General features: G+C 47.9%; 1 protein-coding gene across 1 annotated transcript in view; it reads left to right on the plus strand.

Moving 5' to 3' along the window:
• The first annotated feature begins 1,209 nt into the window (after positions 1-1,209).
• Positions 1,210-16,480, plus strand: part of LOC147007741 (aspartate dehydrogenase domain-containing protein-like) — a 45,079-nt gene continuing 29,808 nt past the window's right edge. Inside the window, exons 1-3 of the mRNA XM_085866492.1 lie at positions 1,210-1,374; positions 1,675-1,794; positions 2,772-2,916. Coding sequence (XP_085722618.1) covers positions 1,329-1,374; positions 1,675-1,794; positions 2,772-2,916 — 311 coding nt within the window. The 5' untranslated portion in view covers positions 1,210-1,328. The remainder of the gene's footprint in view (positions 1,375-1,674; positions 1,795-2,771; positions 2,917-16,480) is intronic.

The following is a 16,480-nucleotide window of genomic DNA, read 5'->3' on the forward strand; positions in this document are numbered from 1 at the left end:
CAGAGCATAATACCATACTTGCAAAATCCATAAAGCAAATTTGACCTCAAAAATAATTGGTGGTTGACTTCAATGACCAAATATGCAACTCCTCTTCAAATTTCAAGTCAATCGGATGAAAATTGCCAATTTTAGAAATTCGCCCTATGTTTACCTTTTGGCCTATGCTTACCTCAAAAAATATTTGTGGTTGCATTCAGTGACCGGATATGCAAGTCCTCTTCAAATTTCAAACAATGGGATGAAAATTGAGGATTTTAGAAACACCACCTTAGTTGATGAACTCTACACCTTTTGGTCTATGTTGACCTCCAAAATAATTGGTGGTTTAATTCAGTGACCTGAAATATAAATCCTCTTCAAATTTCAAGTCAATCAGATGAAAATTGAGGATTTTAGAAACACCACCTTAGTTGATGAACTTTGGCCTATGTTGACCTTTTGGTCTATGTTGACCTCCAAAATAATTGTTGCTTTAATTCAGTGACCTGAAATGTAAATCCTCTTCAAATTTCAAGTCAATCAGATGAAAATTGAGGATTTTATAAATCTCATCGAAGTTGTTCACCTTTTGGCCAATTTTGACCTTTTGACCTCAAAAACAATAAGCTTCTTCCTTATAACAAACTCTACTTTGTGGTGAAGTTTCGTGAAGATCGGTTTCAAATTGTGACCTGTGGGCGACAAACAGACAGATAAGCAAACAGACAGACAGAAAGGGGTGAAAACATAACCTCCTTCACCTTCGGTGGTGGAGGTAACAAGACCATTTTGCATGATTCTTGTTTCGATTTGGTGTTGATAAATTGATGTGCTGTTGATATGGTGTAGGCATGATGGGCTGAATGGCCTCCACCTGCGTCCCCTTTCCTTGTGTGCATCTCTCATCATTTTAAACTCCAAAGTATTAATCGACATTCCAAATATGTCAAAATCGAAACTGTAAATAGTTACTGAGATAGACACCGTTCCAGTTACGCCTCTGTGTAGAGGTGGCCACATTGGATTTATGCTAATTATGGGGGGGGAAGGGGTGTTGATGAGGTCAAAAGTCCATGCCCTATATCAGATGATGAAGAGGACATATGAAAGGTCATCTGTGCCAAGTTGGGTGATTTCTTTCAAAAGTGCACACTCTTTCCCAATATGGACCCGAAGAGGGCAGACTCCTCTGTTTGTCGAGTTAACAAGTGAGTTAAACATTAAAGTTGAAACGTTACAGGAATTCCATCGCGCCCACAGTGCCCGGCGAGCCCACAGCGAGTGATAACCGCAAACCACACGCGGTGGTGTCCTCCTGGTCCATTCTTGATGTGGATGCTTCATTAATGTTGTTTTTGAATTCGGACCAATTGGAGCCTCCTTGGGTTACAGGTGTGCAACGAGCGAGCCCGTTTGGTTATTTCATCAGGAGGGATCTAATGGTGATCTGTCGGTAAGAGGAGCGAAGGGGAGTCAAAGTGCCCCTACCCAGCACCCCATTTCCCTCCCCAGCTCCTCCACCAGCAACACTGCCCTGAACTCAGGTGTTGCAGACATTTCCCAACGTTGTTCATGTTGTCCCTTGGTATGCTCACGAAGAGTCTTGAGTGTTCAAGATCAGGGTTGATCGCTCGCAACAGAAGGAAACCGAAACGATAATCTTGTCTTCCTTCCCTTGTCTTCCTTCCCCAGACTATAAACCTTTCCATTGTGTTTCCTGTGACTTGTCCGTCGAGTCTTGCACGTGTCCCATCCTCATGGACTCGAGTAAACGACCACGTCGAGTGGGCATCGTTGGCTATGGCCATTTGGGTGAGTTCTGCAAATGGAGATGTAAACTTACAGTGATGATTATTTTCATTTAATAGCGAACCGTTTCTTCAGCTTCGACCTATTTATTGATCGTTTGGGCTGCACCTGCGCAGTCTCAAGACTCCTGTAAATGAAACTCTCCCACCAAGCTCGACGGGTGTGTGTTCTGCCTTCAGACCTTTTGGGGTCCACAGTTGGGTCCTTGTAGCACCCACCACGTCATATCGACCTTGAGCAGCTATAAACTCATCATTTGCTCGTTTATGGTGTTTAGTGTGCCAAACGTGGTCTGGGTGCGGTGATTCGACCTAAAAATGGTGCCTTTCTCTTGCTGGTTGATTTTGATAGTCGCTTGAGGGTTAAACGTAACACACGTGAAAAGGTAGTCGGGTTGATCGTTTGTGCAGGTTGTGGACCCCTGGTCCAAACTTGCTTTTCACAAAGAATCCACCCATCATGGCAATTGTTCTCAAGCTGTTTTCAGCTTTGATTGACCACTACTGTTGCCATTTAATCGATCTGGATAAGAAACCGTCTATTACGTATACAAAGGTGACGGACTCCACATCGTGTGGTCCTTTCAACTATGTCTTCCTAAACCACTAATAATGTCCACCAGCTCATACCGGCAGATGGGACACCCTGTTTAACATACATCCAGAGGTACACACACATTGATGAATCAACCTACCTGTGAAACACCGTGGTGACAATTTACACCTGGGTCGAGATTCAAAGCCAAATTAGACAGCTTCAAAGTGAGTGTGCGTACTTCTAAGTCATCCTATCAGTCCTGATGTCCAAGCTGTAATCGTATGATTCCTGTCTTATGAGAGTATTTGGCAGTTCCTGATTATCAGGATGTTGTTGGAGGTGAATGCAAAATCATTCTGCTCGATAAAATACTCAACAGGGTGAATATGATTCATTGTGGCGTATTATACTTGAAGTGATGACATCCAATTACCCTCTCCTAGGTCGATTTTTGGTTGAGTTCCTGTTATCAGAGGGTCCATCACATGGTCTAGAGCTAGCCTTTGTGTGGAACCGTAGTGTGGTCCATCTGCAGGGGAGTGTCCATCCCACCCTGGTACTTCAGAACCTCAGGACATTCCATGAGTGGTGAGTAGCAACTGCAGTAAACTTCCATCTTCGTAATGGATCACAAAACAAGGCTTATAAAAGGGTCTTTGTTCCAAAACCAATAAAAGGTCTCTACCCCAAGGTTTCTTTTTCCCATATTTCGCTCAATAAACCCCACCAAAGGATGGGGTTGCGATGGTGGAAGGAGTAAGTGATACAGAACAGGTGTTCGTTAACATGGTAGGTGATGTCATGCTCAAACAAGAATGACCGCACCGTGGTCACAACCTGTGACAAAATAGGGTAACGGGTCGATTGAGAAACACATTTACTGCGCAATGAAAACATTAACTTGACACCTCTTATCCATGTCAACCTCCGCCACCATTATATCAGAACGAGACTCGTCACACAGTCACGGATTGTTTAACTTGAGTTACCATATTTTAACTTTCAGAAAGAGGCCACTGGAGAGGGACACTCCGTAAAAGAGGGCACTCCGGAGAGGGACTCTCCGTAAAAGAGGACACTCCGGAGAGGGACACTCCGTAAAAGAGGACACTCCAGAGAGGAACACTCCGTAAAAGAGGACACTCCGGAAAGGAACACTCCAAAAAAGAGGCCACTCCGGAGAGGGACACTCCGAAAAAGAGGACACTCCGGAGAGGGACACGCCAAAAAAGATGACACTCCGGAGAGGGACACTCCGTAAAAGAGGCCACTCTGGAGAGGGACACTCCGTAAAAGAGGACGCTCCAGAGAGGGACACTCCAAAAAAGAGGACACTCCAGAGAGGGACACTTCGAAAAAGAGGACGCTCCAGAGAGGGACACTCCAAAAAAGAGAACACTCCAGAGAGGGACACTCTGAAAAAGAGAACATTCCAGAGAGGGACACTCTGTAAAAGAGGACACTCCAAAGAGGGACACTCCGAAAAAGAGGACACTCCGGAGAGGGACACTTCGAAAAAGAGGACATTCCCAAGAGGGACACTCCGTAAAAGAGGGCACTCCAGAGAGGGACAGTCTGAAAAAGAGGATACTCTGAAGAAGGACACTGTAAAAGAGGATAGTCTGGAGAGGGACACTCCGTAAAATGGGACACTCCAGAGAGAGCACTCTGAAAAAGAGAACATTCCAGAGAGGGACACTCCGAAAAAGAGGATATTCCGGAGAGGGACACTCCGAAAACGAGAAAACGGGAGAGAGACACTCCGTAAAAGAGGACACTCCAGAGAGGAACACTCCGGAGAGGGACACTCCAAAAAAGACGATATTCCGGAGAGGGACACTCCGAAAACGAGGAAACCGGAGAGGGACACTCCGTAAAAGAGGACACTCCAGAGAGGAACACTCCGTAAAAGAGGACACTCCGGAGAGGGACACTCCGTAAAAGAGGACACTCCAGAGAGGAACACTCCGTAAAAGAGGACACTCCAGAGAGGGACACTCCGTAAAAGAGGACACTCCAGAGAGGGACACTCCGTAAAAGAGGACACTCCGGAGAGGGACACTCCGTAAAAGAGGACACTCCGTAAAAGAGGACACTCCGGAGAGGGACACTCTTTTCAAGAGTTTCCTTCACGTATTGAACAATCCTATCGGTGGTCTCATTAGTTGTGTTCCAACCTCGATTCATTTTGACTGCAAACCGCCGTTCTTGTCGAAATACTGAACATATTGTGCTTGTCCGAGTCCACATGAGATTGTGAATCGATACCATCTTTATTTTTTACACAAAGACCTCCAATCGTTCATACCAGCTCGACATAACTCGCACTCGGCTTCCCAATCTTCTCCACCTCTTCAAAAACACGGAGACATTGTTTTTTTGTTTTTAGATTTGCAGTGAATTTATACTTTCGTTTTGTTGTTGGAAAGAGCTGTTGAAGAAAATCAAACGAGTGTGTACGGTACGGACTCAGACAGGACAAGGAATCATGGAGTGAGCACCTCCACTGGATTCCATCACTGACAGGTTGGGACAGCGAGAGGATGCGCGACTGGTGATGTTCGAACACGTCCAATACGCCATGACGGAGTAGTTCGGACATGTACCAAACTGTCCTGGTCTAAACAGCACGGAACCAGATTTTATCACCGAAAGTAAATGTAAAAGATCGATTAAACCGTTTAAGTAATGTAAAAAGTATCCCAAATCTTAACATTTATCCCTTTGAAAGCGCAAACGCCAAAAAAAAAAAAAATCAAAGAAATAAAAACTCAAAATGTCGGACATTTTCTGGAAATTATAGAAACGAGTTCGAGTTGCGAACAAACCCCGTGGGATTTCATTCGTACAACTCTGAGGTGAGCGACGGCGCGGACGAGGGATCGTTTTGATATTTGATAAGATTTTCATCGCGTCAGAACAAGAAACCAGAACACCTCACGAGGGTGAGGCGACTTTTGTGGTGTAGCCTGCGGGCATGCAGGGCGGGGCATGATGATGGGAGGAGGGGTCGTCGTGGTCATCGGGTCTGCAAGGGATATAAGGTGTGCGCGCTGCTTGAGGCGTTGTAGTAATGCTGGAGTCGCCTGGCTTGTGCGTGTGCTGAATACGTAATAAAGGAGAGCCGCGGGCAAAGCACGCCCGCGCTCGCGCTTGTGCAACACAGCCCGGCTCGACTGTTCCCCCGCTCGTGTCTGCCTGCTAAGCATCTTCTATCCAGTACACCACAGTTGGCTGACGAGGATCTTCGGATCGGCGTGTGCAGGGCGGCAAATAACCCGTGCGGTTCCAGGCTACGGAGCCAAGGGTCTCGCCAGCACGAGCATGGCAGAAGGTCGGGGCACGGCGCACGGGCGCGTACCCGTTTTCGGGGGAGATGAATTCGAGTTGTTTTCTGAACAGTTGGGTTGCTACTTTCGCGCGAATGATGTAGATGATGAAGAGAAACGCAAGGCGATCTTGCTCGCCTCGCTATCAACGGAGCACTACCGGCTGCTGAGTGATTTGGTGGCTCCATTTCAGGACATCGTGGCGAAAATGAAGACCCACTTGGCGCCAGAGAAGTCGTTACATCTCGCGCGGTTCCAGTTCGATCACCTCGCTAAGGGTGGCGAGGAGCGCGTTGCAGACTTCGTAGCACGGGTGAAGCATTCGGCTGTGCCTTGCAAGTTCACGACAGAGGAGCGTCCGGCACGGCTCAGAGATCGTTTTATTTCTGGTCTGCGAGACGCAAAGATGGTAGCAGCCATCCTGCGGTTGACCGACATCACATTCGACTCGGCGGTCGGGACTGCTTCGTCTGTCGAGCAGACACTCACGGATGTCCGCGCCATCGCTGGCCAGGACGTAATGAGTAGCTCCAGCTGGGGCATGTCGGCTGATCCCGAGGTCCACGCGGTGACCGCGCAGGTGCCGCAGGTCGCGCAGCCCGGAGTCCGCGCGATGACTCAAGTGCCGCAGGTCGCACGCGCGCCTGGCGGTGCGGGACGAGGGCGCGCACCGCAGCACGGTCGCACCGGGAGCGAAGTGGCTTTCCAGGGGTGCTGGGGGTGTGGGGGTCCGCACCTGCGACAAATGTGCCTGTATAAGAACACCGTGTGTTTGCATTGTCACAAGGTGGGACATTTGAAGCGTGTGTGTCGGATGGCGGGGGCCTCCGTTGGGGTCTTGGATGACGAGGTGTGGGAGGACCCCAGTGACCTGGAGATCGGCCTGCAACGGGGGCATGGCGATGCCGGCGGGCCGGAGCAGGAGATGCAACCACGGTTGAGTCTGTTTTCCGTTGGTTCGGAGATAACGACGCCGTTCACGGTGGAGGTCGAGGTGAATGGCGAGCCGACCGTGTTTTGCGTGGACACCGGGGCTGCGGTGTCGGTCATGGGTGAACAGGCGGCTCGTGGTCTTCGCGGTGTTCGCCTGGTCAAGACGGCCTTGTCGCTGTACACGTACACCGGTGAAGCGATTGCACCGCTTGCGAGGGCCGACGTCTCAGTGCGCTACCGAGGTCGACACGCCCGGCTCTCGGTGTTCGTGGTGCGAGGGGAGGGGCCCGCCCTTTTGGGTCGGGACTGGCTGGCGCACCTCGGGCTGGATCTCCGGTTCGTACCTCCAGGTGTGCCAGTGCTCTCTTCGATGCCTTCGTCGAGTACCGAGGGCGAGGTTCTGGCTGCGGGAGCCGCGTCGATGCAACGGGAGCGGCCGTTTGTTGCTGCCTGCGGCGGTGATGTACGGTTCAGGAGCGGCGAGAGCCGTATTAGCTCTCACGATGAGTTCCCGCGCTTCGGCAGCGTTCGTGAGGCAATGCGTGCCGGTGTTGTTCGGGCAGCTTCAGCAGGTTGCGGTGAGCCCGTGGCGTTAAAGGAAGTCGCGAGTCACAACATCGAGTCGACAACCAAGAGACGGACTCGTGATGTGGGTTATGGGTTGCTGTTCATTGCATATGTGTTTTTCCTTGCTCTAGTGATGCAGTTTAACGTTGTTGAAATAAATGCCAGCAGTTCCCGTGTGAGAGTGGGTTTGGCGGAGATCAATCAATGGGATTTATATTATGATCAATGTGATGTGGTGGCTTTGGGAGCAGTGGTGGCGAATAAAAAGGTTGGGTTGGCCTTCCATTGTCCCGGGCCGCGGGTAGTTGCTTTGTCATGTGCTGGGATTTTATCAAAAGAACGCGCTGTACGGAAAAATGAGTTTGCAATGGTTCAAATGATGTTCGTAGTGATTTATAACGAGCCTATGATTGAAGTGTGGTTTAAATGGAATTGCTACCGTCTAGCTGCCGTGTGGGTCTCGGAGATCGACTCGGAGCCAAGACTGGTGCGCTGGTCGGCGTTACCCCCACCTCTGGTTGCGGGCGCAGCTCTCTGTGTTCGCTCAAGGCCGTTGGGATGGGCGTTGGCGTCTCAACTGATTGTGGTGCGTGGGTTGTTTTGGAGCATTGAGTGCGTCCAGCCAGCGGCGCTGTTCAGCGCCCCCAGCCAAGGTCGATCGAGGCTGGCGCTGGCGACACGGCTTCCAGACGGCGGGCTTCCGGCCTCAGAATGTTTATCTACGTCGGGTCTGCCTGGGGGAAGTGGGCCGGAGGCGTTTGATGGTGCCGGGGGAGGTTTGCTCGGGAGATCGCCACGGCCTCGCCGAGGGTCATGTCAGCATGAGCCGCCTGGGGGCGTTTCCGTTGTGTAGGGCTGCTGTGCTTTTCGCCTTGCTGCTTCATATCGGTAACGCGGCCAGAGTTTGGGAGGTGCTGTGTGCACCTCCGTCTTCGGAATCTGGCCGTGGCAGCTCCATTAGCTCGCTTTCACGCATTATATGATGTGATGCGCTGTTATACTTCGCTGTTTTCATTTTTTGTGCCTTGTCGACTATTATACCATAGTCCTTCGTGTTGTTTATGCTTATTATGATGGTGATCATTTAATAATCATAGTTTTAGGAGGGAGGAGTGTGGTGTAGCCTGCGGGCATGCAGGGCGAGGCATGATGATGGGAGGAGGGGTCGGCGTGGTCATCGGGTCTGCAAGGGATATAAGGTGTGCGCGCCGCCTGAGGCGTTGTAGTAATGCTGGAGTCGCCCGGCTCGTGAGTGTGCTGAATACGTAATAAAGGAGAGCCGCGGGCAAAGCACGCCCACGCTCGCGCTTGTGCAACACAGCCCGGCTCGACTGTTCCCCCGCTCGTGTCTGCCTGCTAAGCATCTTCTATCCAGTACACCACAACTTTCATGTCATCATTTGTGACTTAATTTTGCGTTGGGCATCGCCCGGCGCGTTTAATTTAAAAAAAAAGAAAGTTTTACGCATTTTACATACAACACACTCAATTTGTACACATCTTTTCATTTTCACACATTTTATATTATACGTAGTATATTCATTATGTTGTTTTATCCTCGGCGGGCGTGTGTGCGTGTGTGTGTGTGTGCACGGGGTTACCGAGCAGGGGCCATTCATTCCGGGCGAGGTTGGTTTTGGCCCAGTCGGGCCCGTCGTGTGATGAGTGGTATTAAAGTTGATTTCAACCTCATCAACATTGGTGTTTTGGCCGTGGTGCTCCGCTGGGTCAGGCCAGGTGGGAGCACGTGCCAGAACAGCGCGTCGCTGCGTCCACTTTCCGCCGGTACTCCAGGGGCCTCCGTCTGGCCATCCCCCAGGCAGAGGCCAGGCCCATCCCCATCTCCTTGAGATGATGGTCAACCTGCTGCAACCACGTGGCACGTGGTCAGCCCACTGGCCTTCTCCACTCATGAGACTCCCTCGCTGAGAGAATCTGGTGAGCAGGATCAGCATCAGGAAAACGAGCCACATGTCCATACAGCCGCAACTGACGCTCACGGACTATGCAGGTAACAAATCTCATCCGAGTCTCTCTCAGCAACCGCTCGTTGGACACAAAATCCGACCAGCGATAGCCAAGGATTCTCCGAAGAGACCTGGTACCAAAGGAATTGAGTCTCCGTCTCAGATCCTTGGTCAGAGTCCAAGTCTCACATCCATAGAGCAAGACTGGAAGTACCAAGGACCTGAAGACTCGGACTGTCCGCCCACACAGGTACCGGCAGCGCCACACCCCATGATCCAGTGAATCCATGACTCCCCAGGCCCGACCCAGACGTCTATTGACCTCTGACTCAGCCAGCAGAGACATGAATATCACTGCCAAGGTAAGTGAATCTCTCCACGACCTCAACATCCGGATGTCTCCGCTGGGGATTCCCAGTAACCTTTGTGGCCATGGCCATCATGGTTAGATTGGTAGATTGACGCGATTTATGGATTTGATAGAAAATTATCTCTCGGGTTAGTTTTTATGAGGAAATTCAAGACGAATAGCATCGCGATCAGAATCATACAATGGATGAAGATACATATTTGTGTTGATGTATGTGTGTGCTCTCAATAATTCACTGGGCTGCATTTGAAATATTTTTTTCAGAGGTCTAGTTTTTCTCAACGGTTCTCATATGTTTTTTGAATGCTGAATTCAGAAATGTATCTAATTTCACTCAATCAGGTCAAGTTTTTATGCTATCTCAATTTTAAGGAAAAAAAAAATAATCAAAAAAAATTTTTTTTTTAATTCAAAATCAGACTCACATTGACACAAAATGTACAAACTATACATATAATGACACACCGGTACACTTAATGTGGAAGAAAGTGCCTTCTCGATTACTTTCATTTAAATTTCAGAAAAATATAGATAAATCGTTGTTTCTGGCAACACCAAACTTCAGTCGCTGTTTTCCTTCGTCTTTTTAATGTTGAATTTCACATTAACGGTACTTGTGCGTCATTTTATATATAGTGTGTACATTTTCTGTCAATGGAAGTCTGATTTTTGAATTAAAAAAAAAAAGCTAATTGAAAAAAAACAAAAATTTTGATTATTTTTTTTTTCCTTAAAATTGAGATATCATAAAAACTTGACCTGATTGAGCAAAATGAGATACATTTCTAAATTCAGCATACAAGAACCTTTGAGAAAACCTATACCTCTGAAATGACGCAGACCAGTGTAATTAATGAAACCAGCCAATAGGAAGTGCTCTGATTGTCATGTGACCAGGATACCTGCGTATATATACACTGTTGCGGGCCGGGTATCGGCGACGAGCACGATCGCAAGATGGAGCAGTAGAGTCGGCTCGGACGAACACCCGCAATTTAGATCGTACCTTTCGGAAAACTCCAACAAGTACGGGTCCCTTACCAGACCATGAATCGATAATTACACCACATGGTACAGGGTTATTTGCCAATCTTAAAAATACCTAGAGCTCCACAGGGCGAGTTTACCGAGTATTCACACCCTCGACAGCGCTCGTATGGAACGAGCCGCTTGCGTGCTCAAACCGTGTGCAACCCGAGCGGATGATCACCGAGATCCGTTGGTCCAAATGTCCCCTTACTGCGGAGACAACGGCCTTGCGAATTCTCCAACACCGTCACGCCCAGCCAATGGAAGGAAACACAGCAACGAACTGATACATTTAACACATGGGTTTATTTATAATGGGGGGGGGGAGGAGGGAAGCATGCAAGAAGCAGAGTTATCACGACTAATAGAGAAGCATGTATGTACAGCCAAGAGCACTTTATACAATTCCTACTTACGGACGGGCCCACACTCAGACGCACACCCAAAATAAACGGTGGCCGCAGCCTTTATTGAGGCTTCCAGCTCGGAGGGAAAGGTAAGCTGAAGACCAGAGCCTGCTTCGGACCTGTCCACCTCGTGTGGTCTTCGAGCTGATCCGAACCGGGCACCAGCGAGAGGCGAGCCAAATTCAGACACCAGCGAGCCACTAACGGCCTCCCGAGCTCCGCTCAGCGCTCGTGCCGTCAACCAAAACTTGAGAGATGCGTCTTCCCCTCCGAGCTCCAGCGGATCCTCACGCGCTCCGCCAGTTTCTCTCGCTCGCACAGATTTGGACGCTTCTGCAGATTCCCTCGCTCCTCCGATCTCGATCTCTCGCTCTTTTTGATCTCTCAACTCGACGTCCCTTTTATCTCTCTCGGGCGTGGCTCGCTCTGGGGCGCGGTTCAAGCGAACCGATTCATGACCATATTTGGGAATGGAATTCATCCCCGAACACGCCCGCATACCAGTGAGCGCGCGGAGAATACTGGGAGCAGAGGGTTTTCTCTGTTGTTGGAGCTGGAGTAGCCGTCATTGTATTTGGAGCGGTAGTTGCCGTCGTTGTTGTATTTGGAGCTGTAGTAGCCGTTGTAGTTGTATTTGGAGCTGTCGTTGTTGTATTTGGAGCTGTAGTAGCCGTAGTTGTTTTTGATGTAGAAATCCTAACTATTAAAGTACCTCACAGTGCATCTACATTTATTCACCCTTTAAAGGTCCCATGACACTCAAAACTTTCTGGTCATTTATATATTAAGTTGACCTTCCTAGTGAAGACATCACCCATGTTTCTTTTTTAAAATCAAAAATGGGATAATTAGACCAATATTTCGAACATTTCTGGTGCTTTTCACAACTTGCTATGCCCCGCCCCTTAAAAAAGTTGACTTCAGCGAACCGCAGCGTTGATATCATCTGCAGAAACTCGCACAGAGTGGATTGACTCGAGATGTCGCGCGCCGTATAAAGTACGTACAAATGCCTTGTGCACATGTGTTTGCTATCTCACTGATCTTCTTAATTCCTGTGATTGTTTCGCGGAAAAGAAATTCTGCTTCTGAGCCGTGTATGCACAACAATCACAAGGTAATTATTTATCCCTTTACTACCTTGTCGTGGTCGTGTACAAATCCAATACATGTATGCACAATAAAGGGCTATACCATGTCCACAAAATATTAAATGTGACTGTTGAACGTTTTCATTAAAAAATAAACTTACAGGGACATACAAGTAAAATATTAATATTGCATCATTTCAAGGTGCAAGGAGATAATTTTAAAATCAAACAATGTGAAAAAACCTGCACCCACATTTTGCAGCTTATTGAATTGTTCGTTGAAACCAGCCTGCTCGGATAGGTACGATTCCACATACATGCAAGCCAGGTATGGCTGCACTCGACATACATGGGTTTATTCTAAAGTGAAGGTACTGCTTCCATTGGCTTGCTATTCATTAACAATTAGCCAAAAACGCTGTAATAAATAAGCAGGGAAAAATATGTTGGTACAACTATGAAAGACAAATTTATCTGTCCTATTACACGGCCTCATATCCTCGGGACTCTTACGCATTGACTTGTACATTGTGTGCATGCTAATACAAGTTACTTGTCAACTCTCGAGTCTCGACTCGTCCGATAAATCCGTCGTCCACCCGACTCGTCCGATAAACCTGACATGCTGTCGCTTACTTTTATTATTCTCTTTTCTTCATTGTTTTCCACTGGTGCTACATGACGACAGTAGGAACAAAATAAATATAAATGCAACAGAACGTTAGATTTATCGGACTACTCGAGACAATTGTGTCGCAAGGTGTGTTCTGCACACAAGTTTTCATCGTATCCGGACAGTTGCTTCATTTTATGCGCGGAGAGATACGGCCGATTACATGGGCTGGCCTTGCTTGTGATTAATTTGCCGCGGTGCAACATGTCCGCTGCGCTGGTCACGTCACGTCACTAAAATATTTCTCATATCGAGCAGTATGCAAGTCGAATTTACATTATTGAATTACGAATAGGATTTTGTCTAACCAGTTGTTATTGCCAAGTCTTCCTTCGATGTCCTCCCGATCATCATGAACGCCGGGAATTTAATCGCCAGTTTCCTCTGCTTGTCCTGCTTTGGGCTCAAACTGCTAAGGCCGAATTTCATTTACAGCTGCCTGAACTTCACCTCCCGCGACTACGTTATCCGACAATTCTCCATCTGATTCAGACCAAAATGCTTCATTTCTCTCACACTCACTGTCGCGACCAGACAAATCAAAGTCCATGTCATCCATTATTCAAAACCAAATGTTTGATGTTTTTTAAAGCAGAAATGAACGAAGCGAATTGAGTCAATGAATCGAATGTGGAAACACACAGAAAGCCAATAGAATCATGTGGACCACCAACCCGAGTAATTTACGTGCAGCCTTTGTCATCCTGCAGTTGACGTCATGTGGGTTACGCCCCTTTCAGTAGAATTTTTAGGGGCGTTCCCCAAGAGGTTTTTTTATTTTATTTTACATTTTACAGAACGAGTATTGTGCAAAAACATTGTCAGATCTGAAATCACGATGAAAAACTCCTATAGGACATGTGTGTATGTATGTATGTATATATATATATATATATATATATATATATATATATATATATGCAATTTCAGTACGTTTTAGTGTCATGGGACCTTTAAACAAAGGATAGGGACCCTAACTAAAACACATACTTACCGATATAACTGTTCTATAGGTCTTCTTCCTACGTTGAAACCTGCATGACTGCGTGTGTTTGTTCCTCTGTGAGGTAATGTCATGGTTTAAAGGCGAGCACTGGGTACAACGCCAGAATCGCTCTGCAATGTAGCTCTATCAACAGGTTATGGGTCCAGAGTTACCCAGAGATAGTTTGCCACCGAGAGAAATATCGCAACGTACCGCGTGTCTCCGGTGAGAGTAGCATACTAGCACCATGAGTAGGAGGATTGAAAGTTCGAGTGGCCGTTGGTCTCACCTTGTCTTTGAGTGAGACGAGAAGACCTATGAACTATGGGAGATGAAATTCTTGGGCCGTCTTCGGTTCTAAAAGTTAAAGGACACTATTTTAATTGAGCCTTCCGACGAAGATGCGGTGGAAGCAGATGAGTAAAATGCCGAGTCGTATGCGGAACTGATACAGTTTCTTGATGATAAAAGTTTGTCGCTGGTAATGCGAGAAGCAACGGACAATGGGCGGGAAGCTCTCTAAAGATTCTGAGGGATTACTATGCAGGAAAGGATAACCATGTATAATTAGCCTGGATGCAGAACTGACTTCACGACAAAAGTCGAGCAGTGAGAGTGTGACTGATTACATCATTCGCGCAGAGAGACAGCAATTCCAGCATTGAGAAATGCTGGTGAGATTTTGAGTGATGGACTGTTAGTAGCAATGGTTTTGAAGGGACTGCCAGAATCATTCAAACCGTTTGCCATTCATGTCACTCAAAGTGATGAGACGGTGCCTTTTTTCCGAGTTTAAAACTAAGCTGCAGAGTTAAGAGGACACTGAGAAGATGCGCGCAACAACTAACGACGACGACGTCATGAAGGCCCGAGTGCAGCCGAGGGCGAAACCCGCTATGGCAAGTGCAAGTGATCGGGGAGCCGAGAGTGCGGAGATGGTGTGCTTCAGATGTGGCCTGAAAGGACACAAAGCCAGAGCATGTCAACGGAAACAGTGGTGTCGTCAGTGTAAAAGCACCACACATCGGGACGCAACCTGTAGACTGAGACAGTGACGGGACGACGCACCAGGAGTTTCCGAGGAGGTGAGCAACACATCTGCATTCTGGACGAGCGAGATCCAGCCAGGGCGCAGTATCAATGCAAAAGGTCTGATGGTGGACACAGGAGCGACTTCGCATATCATCACGGATATAGAAAAGTTCAAGAAGTTCGACGACAGGTTCCAGGCCGAGATACACTGCGTGGAGTTGGCTGATGACACAAGGAGCAACGAGGTCGCGGAGCGCAGAGGAGTCACGGAGGTGTGCTTGATTGACAGCAGAGGACGACGCCTCAACATGACACTGAGACAGGCGTTGTATATCCCCTCATACCCGCAGGACATCTTCTCCGTGAAAGCAGCTACTGCCAGCAGAGCGACCGTGATCTTCAAGGAAGGGAAGGATGTCCTACACACAGAGACGGTACCCAATTCCACATTCATCAACATAATAGGCTATACTACTTGCACACAGTGAATGATGAATGTGATGACCAATGTATGGGTTGTTATGATATGCAGACATGGCATGAGATGATGTTCTAGGGCACTGTAATTATGATGATGTTCAAAAATTACAGAATGTTGTTGATGGTATGAAAATCAAGGGCAAAGTTGACAAATCCATCCAACATTGTGAAGTCTGCACTCGGGGAAAGTTTATCAAAACAAGGAACAAGAAGCCTGATGCGAGAGCCAAAGCAGCTCTAGAGTTGGTACACACAGATCTAGCGGGACCAATCGACCCAGAGTCCAGAGACGGGTATAGGTTTGCATTATCTTTCACTGATGATTATTCCAGTGTACTTTCTTGTGTGTTTGTGTACTTTCTAAAACATAAGGGTGACAGTGCAAGCAACAAAGAAGTTTCTTGCTGACACAGCCCCATACAGGAAGATGAAATGTCTCGGGTCTGATAATAGTACAGCATTCACAGGAAAAGATTACCAAGCACTACTCAGCAGGAATGGTATTAGACATGAGACCTCAGCACCTTATTCACCACACCAGAATAGCACTGCTGAGCGAAATTGGCAAACCCTGTTCAACATGGCTAGGTGTATGCTAATAGACAGCGAGTTGCCAAAGGTGTTATGGACCTATGCAGTGCAAACAGCAGCTGCAGTGAGGAACAGATGTTTTAGCAATTGCACAAAAGAGGCACCTTACCAAATGTTTACAGCAAGATGGAGCCTAACATGTCCAGGATGCAGAAGTTTGGGCCAGTGTGTTATTCCTATAAGCAGGACAAAACAAAGCTGGACTCAAGGTGTGAGGTGTGTTTGTCGGGTACGACAAGAATATCCCAGCCGTCAGGTCTGGTCAGGTATGGGAGCATGCGCCAGAGCAGCATGTCGCTGCGTCCACTTTCCGCCGCTACTCCAGGGGCCTCCATCCGGCCATCCCCCAGGCAGATGCCTGGCCCATCCCCATCTCCTTGAGATGCCGATCAACCTACTGCAACCACGAGGCATGTGGTTGGCCCATTGGCCTCCTCCACTCAGGAGACTCCCTCACTGAGAGAATCTGGTGAGCAGGAAAATGAGCCACATGTCCATACAGCCGCAGCTGACGCTCACGGACTATGCAGGTAACAAATCTAATTTGAGTCTCTCTCAGCAACCGCTCGTTGGACACAAAGTCTGATCAGCGATAGCCAAGGATTCTCCGAAGAGACCTGGTACCAAAGGAATTAAGTCTCCATCTCAGATCCTTGGTCAGAGTCCAAGTCTCACATCCATAGAGCAAGACTGGAAGC

This window comes from Eptatretus burgeri, unplaced genomic scaffold (genome assembly GCF_056783735.1).
Source record: "Eptatretus burgeri isolate ZD-2024b unplaced genomic scaffold, Ebu_testis_v1 Ebu_testis_scaffold_32, whole genome shotgun sequence".
Classification (NCBI taxonomy): domain Eukaryota; kingdom Metazoa; phylum Chordata; class Myxini; order Myxiniformes; family Myxinidae; genus Eptatretus; species Eptatretus burgeri.